A 16,065-nucleotide genomic window follows, 5' to 3' on the forward strand; every position below is an offset into this window, starting at 1 on the left:
GGAGGCAGCGGGCGCGGGGGTCTCGCCCCGCCGCGCCTCCCGGCGGCCCCGGGGAAGGGCCGGGGGCGGCCGGGCCCTGTGCGCGCCGCGGCCGCGGGAGGATGTGTCCTGACCTCAAGGAGCCGCTTCCACCTGGGAGCAGGTTTGGAGGGGGAGGCGAGATCCTGCACCCGGCGGAGAACAAAGTGAAGCCGTCAGCCCCACTATTGCTGCCCCGGACTCGGGGTTCCCAGCCACGGATAAATTCCTGTAGATATAGCTATACACACACACGCTTTTATGCAATAGGAATATTTCTTACCCAACAAAATGGAAGAGGGTAGTCGAGGTGTATTTCTTTGATCTTCCAAACCTGCGGAGAGGTTTAAAGGGAGGGTGGGGAGGAGGGACGGGGGCCTTATCCCAACCCAAATGGAGCGTTGTTGGACCTGTAAACTGGCATTTATTGCTGCTTTATGTAGCCTTGGGAGAGAGGGTAAATGAGGGCTTTTATCTGTCATTGCCGCACCAAAGGGTGAATCTTCATTCCTTAGCAGTCTCTTAGCAAAAGATGGGATCCCAGCTGGATCACAGCCCTTATATAGCTTTAGTGGAAAGCAGGAGAAAGTGGCTACTTACTCCTTGCAGGCTTTCCCAGTTCCTTTGGGCTTCTGCAAGAGGAAGAAAATAGCCAAGGTGATACAACAATTTTTAATTTGGAGGCCAAGCAAGTGTACTTAGGCTGTGTCCTTGTTCCTTCTGGGGAGATGTAAAGAGAGGAGCCTGCACTCATCCTCCTGTGGCTAAATTTTTTGCCTTCTATTGATGACCATCTTTTGTCCAGCCCTCTTCCTCTTGAAACCTGAGCCAGGTCTTATTTGAATAAAAAAAAAAGTGATTAAACTGATTCAGATCCACATTTGTGTTTTGCTCATGACCCCCTAAACTACATTAGAAGTGGTGCTAACAGCAGGATGTTTAACTAAACTCAGAATCTAATGGTCAGGCTGATGAGCACTTGTATTTGAACGTTCCTTGTGTGATTGGTGTCCTGGACATCCACGATCAGTCCCATATGGAATTAGGTGTTCCAGGACATACCTGTTTGGGGGAGCTGGAAGACCTGCCATAAACAGAGTAGGACACAAGTAATCAATGAGTGTCTGCTCTCTAGGAGGTCTTTCATGTCACATTTTAATGTATCTTTAGAGATACAAAGCAGTATCTACAGAACCTGGAAAAGTGGAAGTGGGCTGTGTCAGGGTGTTTGTGGCTCTTTACAAGGAGAGCAGAGTCCTACTTTGAAAGCTTATCCCTTTTGAACCCACCCCATTATTTAAGGGATGTGAAGATTGGTTAGCTAGGATGTTTACTAAGCACTCTTTTGACTAATAGCAAGTATTAAGAAAGACAGCCTATTATAAATAATGTGTCTGGGAGGTTGCCATTGAGGTCAAAAAAATAAAGGTTCTCAAGCAGCTCTTAAAGTTAAATGATTAATTTGAAAAACCTGGGGAAAAAGTTCATTATTTAAAATACAGAATAGAAGAAATTAATTGGAATTGAAATATTTGAAGTTTTCCAGCAGAGTGGAGGTGGGCTAATCTCAAAGCTGACATTGCCTGGGGAGTTCTGTCTTGTGTTTCTGGTTGTGGAGAGTTACCTGGGAAGAATCAAGGGTGGGAGGATTGTGCCTAGGCTGGGCTGCATGGCTGGGAGCACTAAGGGGGGGACTTTTTTTTTTTCTTCAGTTTTTTGGGTTTTTTTCTGAGAGCTAAGGAAGCACCTGTTGTCAGTGGTGGGTGTCTCTCTTCGTTTTGTTTTCTTTTTTGAGCAAAGAAAAGGCAGTTAAGGTGCAGGGATGGAGCAGTGCAGTTCTTGAACAGCACTGCTTTGAGAAGCCAGTCAGTCACTGTTTGGACTGTGGTCTTGTGCCATGAGTCACTGATTTGGGAGTATGCCTTCAGCTATTACCAGTGGGTGGAATTAGTGAGAACTAAAAGGGAGAATTAAAAATGAAACAAAAAAAGTGAGTTTTTGCCATGCTGCCTTGATCTGTTCTCTCTATTTTTGAGGCCATAAAAATAATGGTACAAAGTTCTGTAGGCTCTGCTATGTGTCTGCAGTGGTATTTAGGTTTTGTATCCTTGTATTAGTCTGAGTTTAATATGCTAAAATAATTGGACTGTCAAAATGGCAAATTAGTTGAAAAAGAAAATCATCAGGGAAGTGTAGGACAAGGAGTATAATGAAGCATTTATCTAGAGAATGAAAAGAGCAATATATTTTAACCTAACCTTTTTGAAAATATATTGCATTTCTTAGATCAGATCTCCAAGTCCTTTACAGAGGAGAGTAGTGTCCCCATTTTACAGGTGAAGAGGGTGTGCCCCATTTATCCTGGCTTGCAGAACTGGCAGAAAGTCAAGCTTTCTGGTTTCCTAGCTCAGTGCCTGCCCATGGTAGTGACCAGGATCTTGGCTGGGGAAACCAAGGACTAAAGTGGATCCTCTACAGATGAGTTGTATTAGGTCCACAAGGTGAAATTTGAATGCAGCTGTGCAGAATATTTTCTAGAATTACCAGTTAAAATTATCCCATGCAAATAGAAACAATTGCAAGCTGCAGCACGTCTTTGGGCATGGAGGGACGAGGCCAGGAGGTTTGTGCTGTTCTGTGTAAAACTGCCTGCTGTGGATCTCCTGGGTGCTCAGAGAAACTTCACCACTGGCTGCAGCCTGAGAAATGAGGTGGTTTTGACCTCAGTGCAAATAGTTGCTTAGTTGCTTTCTAAGCTTGATCAGGGTGTGAACACAGCCTGCAACTTGTTTAGAGTGAGATTTTTGGTGTGACTTTAAGTGTATTATTACCACTCCTTGTGAATTTTGCTGGCACTTACAGCAGTGCCAAAGGCACAAGCATTGAGCAGCCTCCTCCACCCTGGCTGTGAGGGCTGTAGGTCAAGGTGAAGGTGTGCTGCGAGGGCAGTGCTGATTACTGCATGTCCATGGGGTCTTTGGTGGCCACAGAAAGTGCAGGTCCTCATCAAAAACCCTCCCAGCAGCAAAGTGTGGCAGCAGGAGTTGAAGCAGGTGATAAATGTGGCTGTGGTAGTGCTCAGGGACAGTTTGCTGAGCTGTTGTAAATCAAGGAGCAGAAGCTACAGAAGTACCAGGGGATCTGGGAGCTTGGTTCAGTAAGTGGCTTTTGGCAGTGAGTGTACAAATGTAGCAAATCTCTCCTATTCTGTAATTCAGGGCTTTGAAGGCCTTCAATGACAACTGGAGCTCACCCAGCCCTTGGCTATGGAGTCAGCTCAGCTCTCGGCTTCCCTCTCCTGAGCTGCCTTCACCAGCTCGCCTTACTTAAGCCTGTACCTATTGCATAAGCCTCTGGGGATATTTACATAAAGCATAATTAAAAATCAGACATAACATACCTCCTACCAGGAGTAGGATGAGTAGTTGAATGGCATGCACTCCAGGGCAGTTCAGTACCTGGAGATTTTGGCTGGGGCCCTCCTCCCCACAACCTGAGGTCTCTTAATTTTTAAACTTGGTTTGAAATTCACAGTAAATACCTAGTTTGTTTCAGATCAGCAGTGTTGTTTATTAAAGTCATTGCTGCATTGTTGAACCTTCCTAACATGGATCTGCTTTGTAGATGGTGCACAATGCATCTTTTGACTTCTGAGGCTAATGTAATGCTCAGACACTTTAATTTTCTTTGTATTAGAAACAATGTAAAGCATTTTCTTTACCATAAGGAATAGAAATTCAGAAAGTGGATGCAAATTCAGGTAGATAATATTAAGCAGAAAAGCCTTTTCTCTGAAAAATGTAAGTTTCAGTTTAGCAGTTTATGTTTTTCTTTTGTCAAGCTCTTTCAAAGTTGAGGAGGTAGAAGATGGAAAAAAAAAAAGGTGAAATTTTCTTCCAGGAATTATTCACTGATCAGAAAACATCAAAGAAAAACGTGTTCAGGTTTCCAGAAGTATTGAGGTGACTCTTCAGGGTGCAGAGAGCTGGTCAGTAGGGTGTTCATGTATTCCCAGTCTGATTAGGCATCTAATTTCCAGAAAAATCATTGTAGGTATCTCAGTAACTTTGCAAGTGTGGCCTGTGGTAACCAGGAACAAGCAGTGTTTCTGTATGCATGTATGGTTAACCCTACAAGCAGTATGGTTAATCCTATTCAATAACATTTTACAGTGAGCTCATTTCTAAGGTTTCTTGCACAACTTGGGTCTCCCTTTAGTGCAGTTTGACCCAGCTGAGTACATGACCTAAAATAAACGTCAGCAACTGTTTTCTAATGATAGGTGTAGAAAGTAAAGATGTGAAATACTACTGTATAATTACATAAATATGCAGTGCAACCCCTTGGTAAGGAGAGATTTGCCAAATTTAGCAGAACATCTATATTTAGGCACAAATTTGCACATAGGTTTCACCAGTCAACTAGTTACAGTCTGGTGGAGGGTGGGAAGGGTTTGTTTGAGCAGTAATGCTGAATCATGAGTTCTTGTGTTCTGATTTAAGTTGGGGCTACCCAGCTGCTCCCCCATGGATGTGATATTGGGCAGCTCTTCTGTCTCCTTTCCTTGCCTTGGAGGATGCTGAAATCCATCTGTAAGGACAGCTGGATGGTGCCATGGGGACATTGTCCTCTGCTCAGAGCTCAAACCATGCCCTGCAACATTCTCTTGACAGAAGGGTCAGTGTGGAGGGAAGGGGAATACACAGACACTCCTTTTTCTGTGCACACTTGTGGCCTGGCCTTCAAATCTGGGAGCAGCTCCAGGACTGAGCTGGGGTGTTTGTTGGAGTCTACAGCTGGGGCTCAGACCCTGCAGGTGAGGAGGCTGCAGAGCTTCAATCTTAGTAGGTAATTTTGAGTTCTTGTAACATCTATGAAGATTGCTTTCAAGTATTAAGCTGTTATTGGAGTAAAAGTGATTCTTGGATTTAGAACAGAGGCAAGTCATGAGTTATATGGAAAAAGGAACCTTAGGTTCCTTTCCCACTGAAAACTTCATGAAGCAAGAAAAATAACGCCTGCATCTTGTGTGAGGACTCTTTGTGGGACTGTTTAAGTGAAGCTCTGAGGCCTCACTCTTAGCAGGGTGCTTTCATTTGTCCCCTGCAGATGCTTTCTTCCTTAGCAGCAGCCCATGTGCCATGCAAACACCAGCCAAAGGCCTTGTGTAAACCTTATCTTCCAGGTGGGAATGGCCTTCTGCTGGAATGGGGTACTGTAAGCAAACCTCAGAAGTCAGTGATTTGTGCAAGTACTTAGATAATTTTAGGAGGTTTTTGAACAGTGCCTGGTCTTGCAGGTTGTCTCAAGTAGAAACTTTCTTGCTGGTACCTCAAATGACCTTGGTGGATGATAAACTAAAGATTACTTTAACTTTGAAATGATACAAATACTTCTTTTTTGTAGCAACAGAATGCAGTAACAAGGTTGCAGCCTTTATGTTGTAGACCCATGCTACCTATGACCAAGTGAGGTACCAGTGAGTTAATATTTGGATTTAGGGGTTAGTTTAATTAGGGTTATATGCTATAGTCCTTAATATACACAGATATATATTGTAATAGCATACAGATAGTTTGGGGTTTTTTTTTCTCAACAAGCAGTTCTCCCTTTTTATTGTGAAAGTGCAGAGGTTTTATTTTGCATAGTTTTGGAGGAATGCTGAGCAAGTGAAATTTATGGAAATGTATTTTACTCTAACAACTCATTACCTAAGAATTTTTTTCTTATGTAATGTTGATTGTTTAGAAGTTTTGTAAAATATTAGAAAATTTTCTCCTTTTTTGCAATATTGTGTATCTTCTGCTCAAGTGCAGATAGAAAACACTTAGTGTGATAAAACATAAATAAAACAATTGGTCCTGTGCTGGATCCTATTACTTCTTTCCTGCTTTTTGTGAGATGAGATCCCTTACTTACTTTGGTCCTTTGATTTCAAGAGGGAGTTGAGATTTTTTTCAAAAATATTTTCATCTTTAGCTCTTCCAGGGCATCCCAGAATGTGTAAGGAAAAGTGCTGTAGACTGAGAGGGGTTACTCCCAGTTGAATTATGGTGATGTGTTTGTCCAAATGCTGATGGTAGCTGAGAAGAGACAAGTGTGGCTGGCCCTTCTGGCCAGGAGAGCTTTTCAAAGGTACCTTCCTGCATACCCACCCTGCAGGAAGAAAGCACTCCCTAATAAAAGAAAAATAGGATGTTTTATTGAGTGCTGGACAGTGGGCCAACAGAAAGTCATCTCACACGTTTTTAACATTTCATGTGTTAGCACTAGGTTTTAGCTAGGTCTCTAAGTTTTTCTCCCTTGCATTCAGTAAAACATAGGGATTACTAATTAACTAGGATTTTCTTCTAGGAAAATCCCTAAACCTGTTGAACTTTCCCCTTTCCAAAATCATGAATTAAACCAGCAGTGTCACATGGCAGGTAGGTAGTAAGTCAGTCATGTTTCAAACCAAGGGAAGAAGGGAGATCAGCATTTGGGGCTGAATGATCTGCTCCCAGACTGATCCTTGGTCATGGTGACTTCTGGGCATTGCCTCTTTAGAGTATGTGCTCCTCCACAGCCTGAAGGGGAGCCAGGGCAAAAGGGAGTCTCATGTGGATATTTGACATTTAGGATTTCTTAGGATAAATCCAACAGCTTAGATAAATGTCTCTCTTTTAATTGTTTTTATAAAATGGTTACATTTTAAGCCCTTGTACTGCTGTATCTTGAATTTTCGGTGCATCATGGCTTAGGCAGGGCTCTGTGATAGTTTCTTTGAAATGACTAAGTGATGGCTCAGGAGTTGCATTGGGGTTTCTTCTGCTTTGGCAGTGGGACAGCGTGCACAGACCTGTTTATCCAGGCCTTGAAAAGAATAGCTGCCACTAGCTTGGGCTCTGAGAGGGGCAGAAAGCCCAGGATGATTTTCAGTTTGCTATAAGCCTCTAGATAACTTAAGTAGTTGCTTTAAATGTTGAGATTCCTCTGTCTGAAATGTATAAGTTGGCCTGGAAACAGATGATTGAATTACTATTGTATTCCAGATCCACTTGTATGATTTGTTTCTATTTAGGCATTGTCCCCTTGGATTGAAAAGAGATCTTAAAAGGTCATTTCCAAGAAGGTGGCTTAGAATGCTTCCCATCTTGGTTGGGTGTGAGCTTTTACATCAGCAAACAAACACATCTATTCATCTTCTGCCTTAAAAGTTGCCTTCACTTTGGTTTAATGCCTGGGATTTAATACTTGAGCAAGAAAAGCCATTACTAAATTGATGCAACAATTCTGTTTTATATTTTAATAAATCAAATACTGAATTATGCCAGCTGTTTCTTGCCTTGAGGTGAGGGAAGAAGTGGGGCTCTTTCTGTGGGAATAATAGTTATAAAAAACAGGTGAGGAGGGGACCCTAGAGCCCATGGGGAAGATGGAGCACTGAAAACATGATTTAGAGTGGACTGAAATAGAATACGTGAAAATAAGGAGTGTTTAGTGCAAGTGGTGCTTATTTTAGTCAAGTTTCCTGGTCTCCATTCAAAGGTTTTCTTTGGTATAAAGTCAAGAATTGGTACTTGATTTACTGGGATTGATGTGAATTTTGAATAAGCTTCAGTTGTCAGTTCCAGTTCTGTACATGACAGCTTCTTGCTGCAAAAGATTGTTTTGTACATGGGGAAAATATAGTCATAATTATTTTTGTTTATCAGACGTTGAATATGTCTGTTTTTAACAGTTCTTTGGGTTATTTCAGTAGTTACTGCGATGAATAAATGTTTCTTTTTTGCTATGCAGAGAAACTTTGTAACATTGCCAGTTTCTTGTAACAAGAGGAGTCAACATGTGTGTTCTGTGCCTTAATTCTGTGGGGGTTAACAGGGTGCAATCATGTTGCTTATTGTTGTGAAACAGTGCTTTAATAAAAATAAATTGTAGTGTTCTGTTTCTGGAAGATCCACAGATCAGACAGCTCTTTCCAGAGGCTTGTGATAGGGTGTAGTTTGTAGTACTCAGAACTACTGAAATGGCATAGTGTCAGTTGTCTGATTAAGAGAGAATTCAGGTAAATGGTTAAATTGACATGAACCATTTGACAGCTGCTTGTCCAGGAGTGTCTGCTTATGGTTCAGTATGAGTGCAAGAAAATTGAAAACCAGGATCAGCAATCTCTGGAAAGGAAGAGTAGTAGTATAAAACATTAATTCTGATTAATTGTTTTATCTGCGTCTTTCAAATAACAGCTGTAATTTTGAGAACTGACTGGTGACTTGGGGTGCCAGGCTTGAGACCCTGTGGTGAAATAGCCATAAAAATGTCAGTCCTTGCTCACTGCCTGCTGTCTGATCATTTTAGGCAGCTTGTGTGGTATCACATCAAGAACATTGTGTTGTGTGTGGGGATGTTTGACTCATGGCCCACACTGTGTGTGTGAGGGCCTTTCCTTTCTTGCAGCAGCAAATCTTGAGGTTGTGTCCACCTGTATTTACACTGTATCTATAGCAGCGTCTGCAACATGAACCTGTGCTCTGAAATGAGTTCATCCCAGCCCAGATCCTATAGCTGCTTGTTTCACTAGCTGATAATTGCTTAATATCTATGGGAATAAAGGCTGTCCTTTAGGTAATCCTGCCTCCAGTCAGTCATCTTCCTGCTGCAATCTGGGCTAAAGAATTTGCATCCCTTCTCTCCCTGCCTTCCCAATCTAATGCCCTGCGTACGGAGCTGCTGCTGGAGGTGTGTGCACTGACAGCTCCACTTAAAGGTGGAGCCATGGTCAGGTTTATGGCCTCACAGGGAGCTGACATGATCTAATGCCTTTCTGTTCCCAGAGGAATGATCTTCCAGCTTGTCAGACCCCTTTTAAGTCCATGAAATTCATAAAGTGGTAGAAAATTGTTTCCTCCCCCTGAGTTTTCTCCCTTTTGGATGTGTTAAAGTGACTTATGAAAGTGTCTGACAGCTGCCTGACCTGTCACAAGGTGAGCAGTGACTGGAAATGATGCTCCAGGTACTTTATGTTCCCCATTGAGGTGGTGAGCACCCTGTGCCCCCCAGGCTGGCAGGATACTGTGTAATCACAGCATCCATAGTGCTGGATAGTGCTCTCTTGGTGATTCACGGGTCATGGTGGCTTCTGTCTTCTTGGGCTGGAACATTTATTTTTTAATGGAAGAAACTGCCTTCAGAAATTACGGCTCTAGCCAAACAGAGTGGGTATGGTTTTATATCATTAATTATGTCTGAATTGATGTTCCCATTGATTCTATGTTGTTTCTAGGTACTGACTCTAGAGTACTTCCCTGAAATGTTTATTTTCTTTCTTAGCTTTGAAGTGCCAAGAAAGGACAGTGTCCTGAGACCCCACTGAAAGGTTTTGTGAAAATACTCACATTGGTGTGTGGTTTTTCCTCCTCCTTTACTCCATCTCTTGAAACTGAAATGGTTGTGCAGGAAGGTACCTTAAGCAGGTGCAAAGATGTTTGGCTGGGCTGGGAGGGAAGAGTGTTGAAAAGTGCATTCTCTGGTAAATCAAAACCAGGCCTTTTGGTGTTAAGTCTACACCAAGGGGGTTGTGCTGCATTTAATTGTTGCAGGGAGCATCTAAGAGTGTCATGTCAGGGACAAGTCATTCACTTTACTTTCTCCTTGGAATGATTATTTTTAATGGTTTTCATAGCTGACATCCTTTATATGTGGAATTTACAGGAGTTTGATGTTAAATTGGAAATACAAACTAATGTTCAGTCTTAACTTAGTGCTATGTCCTGTCACTATTCCCCTGTCACTAAAAATTTAGGGCAGGAGTGCAAGTATGAATCCAATATTAGCATTCAGTTTAATAAAGGACATGACAACATAAACTATTAGAGGTTGGGTTTTTCTGAAAAATCCACAAGAACTTTCTCTGCTGCATTTCTCCTAATGCAGCATTGCACATGCTGTTAATTATGGAGTGAAAATGTCCAAATGGAATTATAGAAGTAATAAGGAATGGTTTCCTAACACAAAGGAGAAATTCAGGCAGTTATTTATTTGCATAAAAAGTAGGAGTTTAGGAGTCCCGGTCAACAGCTTGGGTCCTTATTATTTGTAAATACTTCACAAACACAGCAATAAGTTTTGTTACCCCAGAAGTGTTCATAGCTCAAGGGGTTCCTGGAAAATACAAGTTCAAGGAAATAATTTAACAGCACCTTTCTCTTTCCTATCAATACTTTTTGTAAAGATGGTGTTCCCAGGAGCACTAGTGTGGCAGAAATGGAAGGAGAAGGTAGGAGCTGTCTCTGCTGCTGCCCTTGCCTGCAGGAGGAGGAGAGAACAGTGCTACCTACAGCTACCCAGGAAGCTTTTCCATCCTCTGTAGCCTGTCAGGAGCAGGCTATTTGTGAGCAGGTCCAGGCTATTCTGGGAAAAGTACTTTGCAGTAGTGCAACATAAGGAAGATCAGTTTAGATTTAATATTAGAAATGTGTTGTAACCCTGCACGTCACGTCCATCTCACCAGAATTACCAGTGTTAGTGGGGATGTTGGTGCCTGCAGAGTCCCTCTGCATCCCCCTGGCCTGCAGTAAACTCAGTCCTGGTGTTAACACATAAACACTGATGCAGTTGAGGCCACATGGCTGCAATGTAGCTGCTCTGGAGGGAGGCACCAGGGGTGTAACTGGATCTGCAGAGCTGTGAGGCTGTGCAGTCCCTGGCAGGACTTCAGGCCAGGTCCATATGGAAGAGCAGGAGGCACGGGGTGGTGAAGCCCTGCCCTCCACTCCTGTGCAGCTTTCTTGGGTTTGGATTGGGAAGGTGAAATTGTTTTGGCAGTTAGAATAATATCTGGAATCCATGTGTTCCTAATGAGCCTTCCCAAGTAAGATGCTTATTAACTGCCCAAAGCAGCTCGCAAAATAATCCAAAAATAGCACAGTGACTGGTTACTCTATCACTTTGCTGCAGATCTGATTAGGATAGAGCAGAGTGCCTAAATTTTGCCACATGAGCAGTGCATTATGTCTTCCAGGAATGCTAATATGAAATATGTTTTGGTTTTTTTACTTGTTTGTTTTGATTTTTAATGAAGTTTATTTCTTGTTTTAAAAGCCAGATTTGTTTGATATATTTGAAATAGTTTGATTTTTCAAAAAAATTATTATAATATGTGATTATAGTAGGTCCCTTCCATTCACAAGACATCTGATCAATTAGGTAATTTCTCACTCTGCTATTAGTGATAAGATCCAACTGTTCATTCTCTCTAGCTTTGTCTTAGTGTGTGAGAAACTGCATTGATTTACAGAAATGTCAGACATTCTGACTTGAGAATACATTGAAGTTTGTTCTGGGAGACTGGCAGTGGTGCAGCTATTTTAACATTTTGCATATGGATTTTCAGTATTTTCACACTCAAGTTATATCTGTATTGTGGGTATGGTATTAAGCTCTTACAAAAAATCAAAATAAAACCTAAAAATTGATGCTCAACATGTGCAGTAATAATGAAAGCATCTGCCTTCCTATGATATAAAACTATGATGTAAGTATTGTATATGAAGCAAGAATTTTTGAGATTTTGATTGTGCAAGGTCTCTGGAAGTACAGTTGCTGATGTAAAGAAGAGCTGAAAGGCAGGAAGAGTTAATAAGAGTGGTGAAAAGAGCAGACTGCACCAGTACTGCCCAACTTGTATTCTTAAGTAAAAAATGTGCGTGTCATTTACTCTAATTAGTAGTGTTTGCACAATCTTTGTTAAAAAGACACTTACTTAGAGGTTCCTGTAAGCAAAATGTATTCCCTGTTGGGGGGGCAGAGATTCCTTGCAAGCTGAATATTTGTGAATGGTGAATTAACACAGATTTAGGCTCAAGAGGTGGATTGTTGCCTGTAAAATCCAGTAAATGTATCCCAGTGAGCTTGTGCTGGCAGCAGTCAGGGAGAAAATGGTCCATATCTTTCCCAAAGTGTCAAAACCACGAAGTTTTAGAAGTTGCAGCAGGACAGCTTCTGGCAGGTTGCTGCAAGGCTTCCCTTGGCTGAGGATTGCCTGGCTCTTCCCAAGGCTGAGCCCTAAGGCTTGCCAGGAGCCACTGAGTGTTTCTGCAGTGTTTGTTGTTCTCAAGTGCAGTTGCTTCAGTGGGAGGTGACATTTTCACTCCTTTTGGTATGTCCTCAAAAGGGAGGACTGCTGTTAAATGTAGTGATGTAGTTGACAAAGAAAAATGTCCATAAGAATCTAATAAAATTTCTTGTGTCTAGTTTTCAGCTGTATCTGAAAATGAATGGTCATGTACACATAGTGGGAATTTCTGCCCTTCACCAGATCACACAAACATGTTGCAATAGGAATAATATTTCCATCATATTGATGCTTTGTGTAGTCTTGTGGGAAAAAAATTAAAAACCCTGAAGTACTCACGTAGGTAAGGGTGAATTTTCCCAGAAGTCAGTTTTGCATCAGAACTCATGAAAGCAGGCTATGGACTAACCTGGAATTTGAGTTCTGCTGAGGGGGCTCTTACTGTAGGGGGATGCATTTTGCTGTGAGTTGCAAATAGCTCTTCTTTGTTTGTAGTAAAAATATGTATCACTGGTTTAGGTCACTAATTTTCTGCTTGTTTTAAAGAGTTGTTCTACTCTTTCTTGCAATGACAGTTTCTTATTTTAGGACTGTTGCTTGGACTAACCTAGAAATCTTGCTTCTCTGAGCACCAAATGAGAGCCTCCTGCTTTGCCTTTAATATTTGTGTCTGGCACACAAGATCTGTTAGCTGGCTGGGATCACAGATATCTACTGAGATGTGGGCCTTATATTCAGTGTTCCTAAAAAGTCATACTTGCTGCCTGATTCCCATTATATTCCAGTGTGAGCATTTCCCTGACACACAGGGCTGGCTTGGACACCAGGGCATAGTGTTACAGCCATTTACATATCAAAAAGGGGAAGAAATGAAGGAACCCAAGTTGCTCTTGAATAGCAGTGCTCTGTGCTGCTCCCAGATCCTCTTAAGTTGTTCACACAATGGAGCACTTAATGAATTTGCAGATGGCCTGATTTGGTTTTTTTTTTTTTTAAGTATAAATTTTCCCTTTCCAGGGGAAACGAGATGGTAGTTTTCTGCTGAGGTGAGAAAAATAGGGGGAAGTATTTTGGGGAAAACTGAGAAAGGAAGATGAGACTGGGTATGAAGTGGGAGAGGGCAGCAGTGGCTGAGTAACAGGAACGTCTCATTTCTACAGCAAATCTAAGGCACAGTACCAATAGGTACAGATAACAGACAACATCTAATTACGAAATAATGTTTTTGTCTTAAAATACTACTGAAAATAGAGGAAATTATGTCTGAGCTTGGGAGATTCTGAAAGGTAGCTCTGCTCTTTAGAGTGTGAGTCAGGTATCCTCCTTGTTTACTCTGGCAAGCTGTCATAAAGCTGCAGTGTTTTGTTGAGTAATTCCATGGGCTTGTGTTTGGAGGTCACGTGGGGCACTGGTGGGACAGCATTATTGCTGCTCGGTTGGAATACCTGCCTGCTTAATCCTTCTGCAGATCTGTTCTTGTCCAGGGAGCAGAGCAGACTGGGCTAATGCTGAGTGCCAGCTTGAGACAGAGGTTTTGGTGCTGAGTGTTGGTCAACTCTTGTGTTCCTGCTCAAAACAATCAAAATCTTTGTGCTACCTCTGTAGAAATTGCTTTTAAAAGAGAAATGAAAGGCATCTCAGGAAAACATTCCGTCTTTCCCTGGCACTCAGATAGGTCCAGCTGTACCACAATCATTACTGGTGGCTTTTATTAATAACATGGTAGATGAGCTTCTGGTGACAAAGATGTTACAGCTTCTTGTGTCTGCCTGCTTGGGTGGTTAACCGTGCAAGCATGCATAACACTTATTCAGTATTTTATCTGAGTTGACCTTGCTGTATTTAACGTGTTTTAAATTGTAACTTCTGCAATATTTTTTTTTATGCAGGGTTTTTGTGTTTTGTGACTTTAACTACCTCTTCAGTGAGTTGACCAGATGTTTTTTGTAGTTTTGTTCTATGTTTTTGGCAGTTAAAACACAATTATGATAGTACAGTTAGATTATTTTCATGGGATTTTTTTTTTGGGGTAATATTTTAGATTTACTTTAAAGCTTCAAAAATGGTAAAATTGTTTTTCTAACTTGGCAAACAGGTTGAATCATTTATTTTGGACCAAGAAGATCTTGATAACCCAGTACTTAAAACCACATCGGAGTTATTCTTATCGAGTGCTGCAGAAGGTGCGGACTTGAGAACTGTGGATCCAGAGACACAAGCAAGACTAGAAGCCTTACTGGAGGCAGCAGGTACTTTCCTTGTGTAGTTCTTTTTCTGAACCTGACTTGTACACAGATCTGGCAGCACATAAATTTTTAACGCTAGTGAAATGTTCAGGAGTCTGAAAATTTCCCATGATGAGCAGAACATGGAAAAGAAGCTGAGAACTCTTACAAGTGTTGCAAGTTGCTTAGTCCATTCTTTCTGTGCATACAGAGTTAGAAAAATTAATTTGAATTAAATGGTATTTCATCAACTTGAGATTACATATGTTACCAGAGGGAGAATGAATGGTGAGAATAGAAGGAAGTCGACTTGCTAAAATGACTTTTTTTTTCCTGCTGCTTTGGTCAGTATATAATTATTAATTCATTACTCCAGAAGTTTACAGGTAAAATACTTTTTTCGCTGTTTCAACTTTCACAAGAGCATTTTTTGCATTCTGCAATTCTGGAGTATCACTGTTTGAAAATGCATATTAAACATTCCTGTTTTGGAACCAGATCTGATAAACATAGTTGCTACTACATTTATTAGCTTAAGAGTGAAAGCTTGACTAATTCAAATGCTCCTACAATTTGTGACTGGGATGTTTGTAATGGATTTGGAAATTATTTGTTAGTTTCAAAATTCCAAGGACAAAATGATATCAAATCTCTGCTTTGAAACAAATCACACTTGATCATCATGGGTGTGTACTCAGACTTGTAGTGGTGTGCTGAAATTGGAGTTTTCACACCTTACTTTGGAACACTTAAGGAGCTACATAAAATAGCACTTATTTGCAGGTGTGTAGATGCTAAGCTGTGTACAATCTTAAAGGAGAATTTTATTCTGAGGAAGCAAAAGGGGCAGGGATTTGGGATTTGTGTTCTCTTTGCATTTTGGATTTGAAAAAACCCCAACTTAGAACACAGCACAGCTTTTGTCAGCAGGAAGTTGCAGCAGCCTATCTTCTGTAACTCTTGAGGACCAGACTTTGTTTTGTGGGGAAGACAGGCTGTTCCTGGGATACTATATGCACTAAGGGAATTTGAATAATTTGCTTCCTTTTTAAGCACTTTTAAAAATGCAAATCAGTTCCTCTCATGTACCTGGTGGCTACTGTGTCCCAAATCCTATTTCTGGCTTTATAAATTGCTGGTGGCTGGGGCTGCAGCGCTCACAGGGATCTCACAGTATTTGACATATCCAGGAGGTACCTTTGCTGCTTGTAGCACCTGTGAGAATGCTGTACTCAGATTTCTAAGCAGTGTTTGGTATTTGTCCCCAGGATTAGATAATTTGCTTTTTGGCTGAGGTTTCCATGTGTTGGTTTTCCCAAGTACATGAGCAGAGTGGAAGGAATCTGGAAAGAAGAGCCAATAAAAAAAGGAGTGCCTTTGTTTGAGGACTTCATCTCCCTTTCTAGAAAGACTGGACAAAATTAATGCCACTTGATGAATGTGTGAGATCAAAAGAGTGAAAATACTCTGGGGAAAGTTCTCTAGTTAAGCTGTACTTGTATGTCCCACTGTGGATTGGAATACTAAAAATATCAGGCTAACCTAAAGAAGATGCTGTGAATCTGGTAGTTCATTAATAAAAGCAGTAATTTGACAGTGATTGAAAAAGAGGTTAGTGGTTTTAGGAGATGTTCTAATATCTTCACTGGATTTACCTGCCTGGTTTGCCTGAAAATACTTTTTTTAACCCTAATTGAGCTTCTGGGCTTCCATCATGGCAGCCTAGTGTTGTGCCTTTGTATTCTTTGGCAGTTTGGCAAAAGCAAGTGA

At 41.3% G+C, this 16,065-nt stretch overlaps 1 protein-coding gene across 1 annotated transcript in view; it reads left to right on the top strand.

Annotated features, from left to right (window-relative positions):
- The window catches only part of LOC121364611 (ankyrin repeat and KH domain-containing protein 1-like), a 99,410-nt gene that overhangs the window by 748 nt on the left and 82,597 nt on the right, over nucleotides 1–16,065 (top strand). Inside the window, exon 2 of the mRNA XM_041488014.1 lies at nucleotides 14,166–14,319. Coding sequence (XP_041343948.1) covers nucleotides 14,166–14,319 — 154 coding nt within the window. The remainder of the gene's footprint in view (nucleotides 1–14,165; nucleotides 14,320–16,065) is intronic.

The sequence above is a fragment of the Pyrgilauda ruficollis genome, unplaced genomic scaffold, assembly GCF_017590135.1.
Source record: "Pyrgilauda ruficollis isolate IOZ18807 unplaced genomic scaffold, ASM1759013v1 scaffold86, whole genome shotgun sequence".
In the NCBI taxonomy this organism is placed as follows: domain Eukaryota; kingdom Metazoa; phylum Chordata; class Aves; order Passeriformes; family Passeridae; genus Pyrgilauda; species Pyrgilauda ruficollis.